This window comes from Opisthorchis viverrini, assembly GCF_000715545.1.
Source record: "Opisthorchis viverrini unplaced genomic scaffold opera_v5_62, whole genome shotgun sequence".
Lineage (NCBI taxonomy): Eukaryota > Metazoa > Platyhelminthes > Trematoda > Opisthorchiida > Opisthorchiidae > Opisthorchis > Opisthorchis viverrini.
In genome coordinates this window covers 1,733,321-1,734,979 of record NW_008751718.1, presented here as the reverse complement: position 1 = coordinate 1,734,979, position 1,659 = coordinate 1,733,321, and the positions used below count along the sequence as shown (strand labels likewise).

Here is a 1,659-nt window from a genome sequence, read left to right as displayed (position 1 = left end):
GTCCTTGTTTTTACTGGTCGGCATATATATTGGATTGATGTTTACTGTAGGTAGCGAAGACAAGCGGCGTCGCGTATAGTATGAAAGACCGTCAGCTTTATACTAAGCGTTGCACATAGACTCAGGTGTTGGAATTACGATAAGCGGCCAAGGTAGGCGACGTCAACTGCAGTTACGAATCTGACGGGCAGCCGTTGGTCGTTAAGAGGTCACGCATAGTTGGAACCTGGTTTCTGTTGGCCCACATAGATACTGGCTTGTTTACTGTAGGTAGCAGGCAGGTGCGACAGTGAAGCTCGGTGTTTAACACTGATTTCATGCTCTCCATGATGACATAAGTAGCAGACATAAGCGAGAGCGCGCACATTTCTGGTCAGCCGAACAAAAATATCCCATTTGTTAAATCTGAGGTGTCTAAAGCAAACAAACGCCTGCGACCGATCCTATAGGGTGGCATTTGCATTAAATACTCTTAAGATGCTATTTTATTCTTTAGGAACACCGAAGAAAACCAAAATATGGTAAAGTGCGATTTCGTGTTTTATGCCACGTAAACCGGCAAAAAGTGCAAATCAGCGATGGTCAATGACCTCGACGTTTCGCTCACTCAAACAAAATGCTATGTGCAACATGTCACGGGAAGGTGCGAATTGACTAGACTAACTCCCCGTTAAAATAGCAACTTTGAAAACCCTATAGTTTCGGCGAACTCAATTTGGGTGTTTCAATATCCTGCGGCTGAGACATCGCCGCAGAAACAAGCCATCCGCGCTCTCCTTGAGGGACAGAAACGGCGAACCGACGAATGACCCAACAGTGGTATCTGAGGTTTACAGAGAACACTATGTGCGTCTATACACAGCCCCAGCGTCCTCGTCACATCCACTCCTGTCAAGGCGTAACTACAAACAACTTGTAACCGAATTGGTCTTCACGGTGGAGGGCATTCACCAACTCTTGCATCAGATCAACCCATTCTTCACGTCGGGGCCCGACGAGGTCCAAGGATCCTGAAAAAACGTCGTCTGCACTGGAAAATCATCTACACCTGGTGTTTCGTCAGTCGCTTGACGAAGGCCGCCTTCCCTCTGCTTGGAACGAAGCGATTGTCACACCAATCTACAAAACTGGTGACCGACTATCGCCGGGCAGCTATAGGCCCATAAGCCTCACCAGCGTGCCGTATGAGGTAATGGAACGCATTCTGAAGCGAGCCATCTTAGATCACCTTACTTCCAGCAATCTGATATCTCCAGCTCAACACGGATTTCTCCCAAACCGCTCCTGCCTGACAAACATGCTCGTGTTTATGGACAGCTTAACCCAAGCCAAGGATGAAGAGCTCATATCGGATGCCGTGTTTTTCGACTTCTCAAAAGCATTTTATAGAGTTCCACACGTCCCACTGTTCCACAAACTCGAGTCTTAAGGGATTCAAGGAAGACTCCTTCGCTGGATCAAGGCGTTCCTTTCAGACAGATCATTCCGAGTGAGAATAGGCTCGACCTACTCTTCTCCAGCGTCGGTCTCCATTGGAGTTCCTCAAGGCTCCGTCCTGGGACCACTCCTGTTTCTGATATACGTCAACGACCTCCTAGATGTCCTTGCAAGACCATGTCTACCTTTTCCGGACGACTTGAAATCCTGGAGTTCCAATGC

At 48.0% G+C, this 1,659-nt stretch overlaps 1 protein-coding gene across 1 annotated transcript in view; it reads left to right on the top strand.

Moving 5' to 3' along the window:
- Positions 1-1,192: 1,192 nt before the first annotated feature.
- The window catches only part of T265_04026 (hypothetical protein), a gene marked incomplete at both ends in the record, with an annotated part of 6,732 nt that continues 6,265 nt past the window's right edge, over positions 1,193-1,659 (top strand). The window contains one exon of the mRNA XM_009168644.1: positions 1,193-1,357. Coding sequence (XP_009166908.1) covers positions 1,193-1,357 — 165 coding nt within the window. The remainder of the gene's footprint in view (positions 1,358-1,659) is intronic.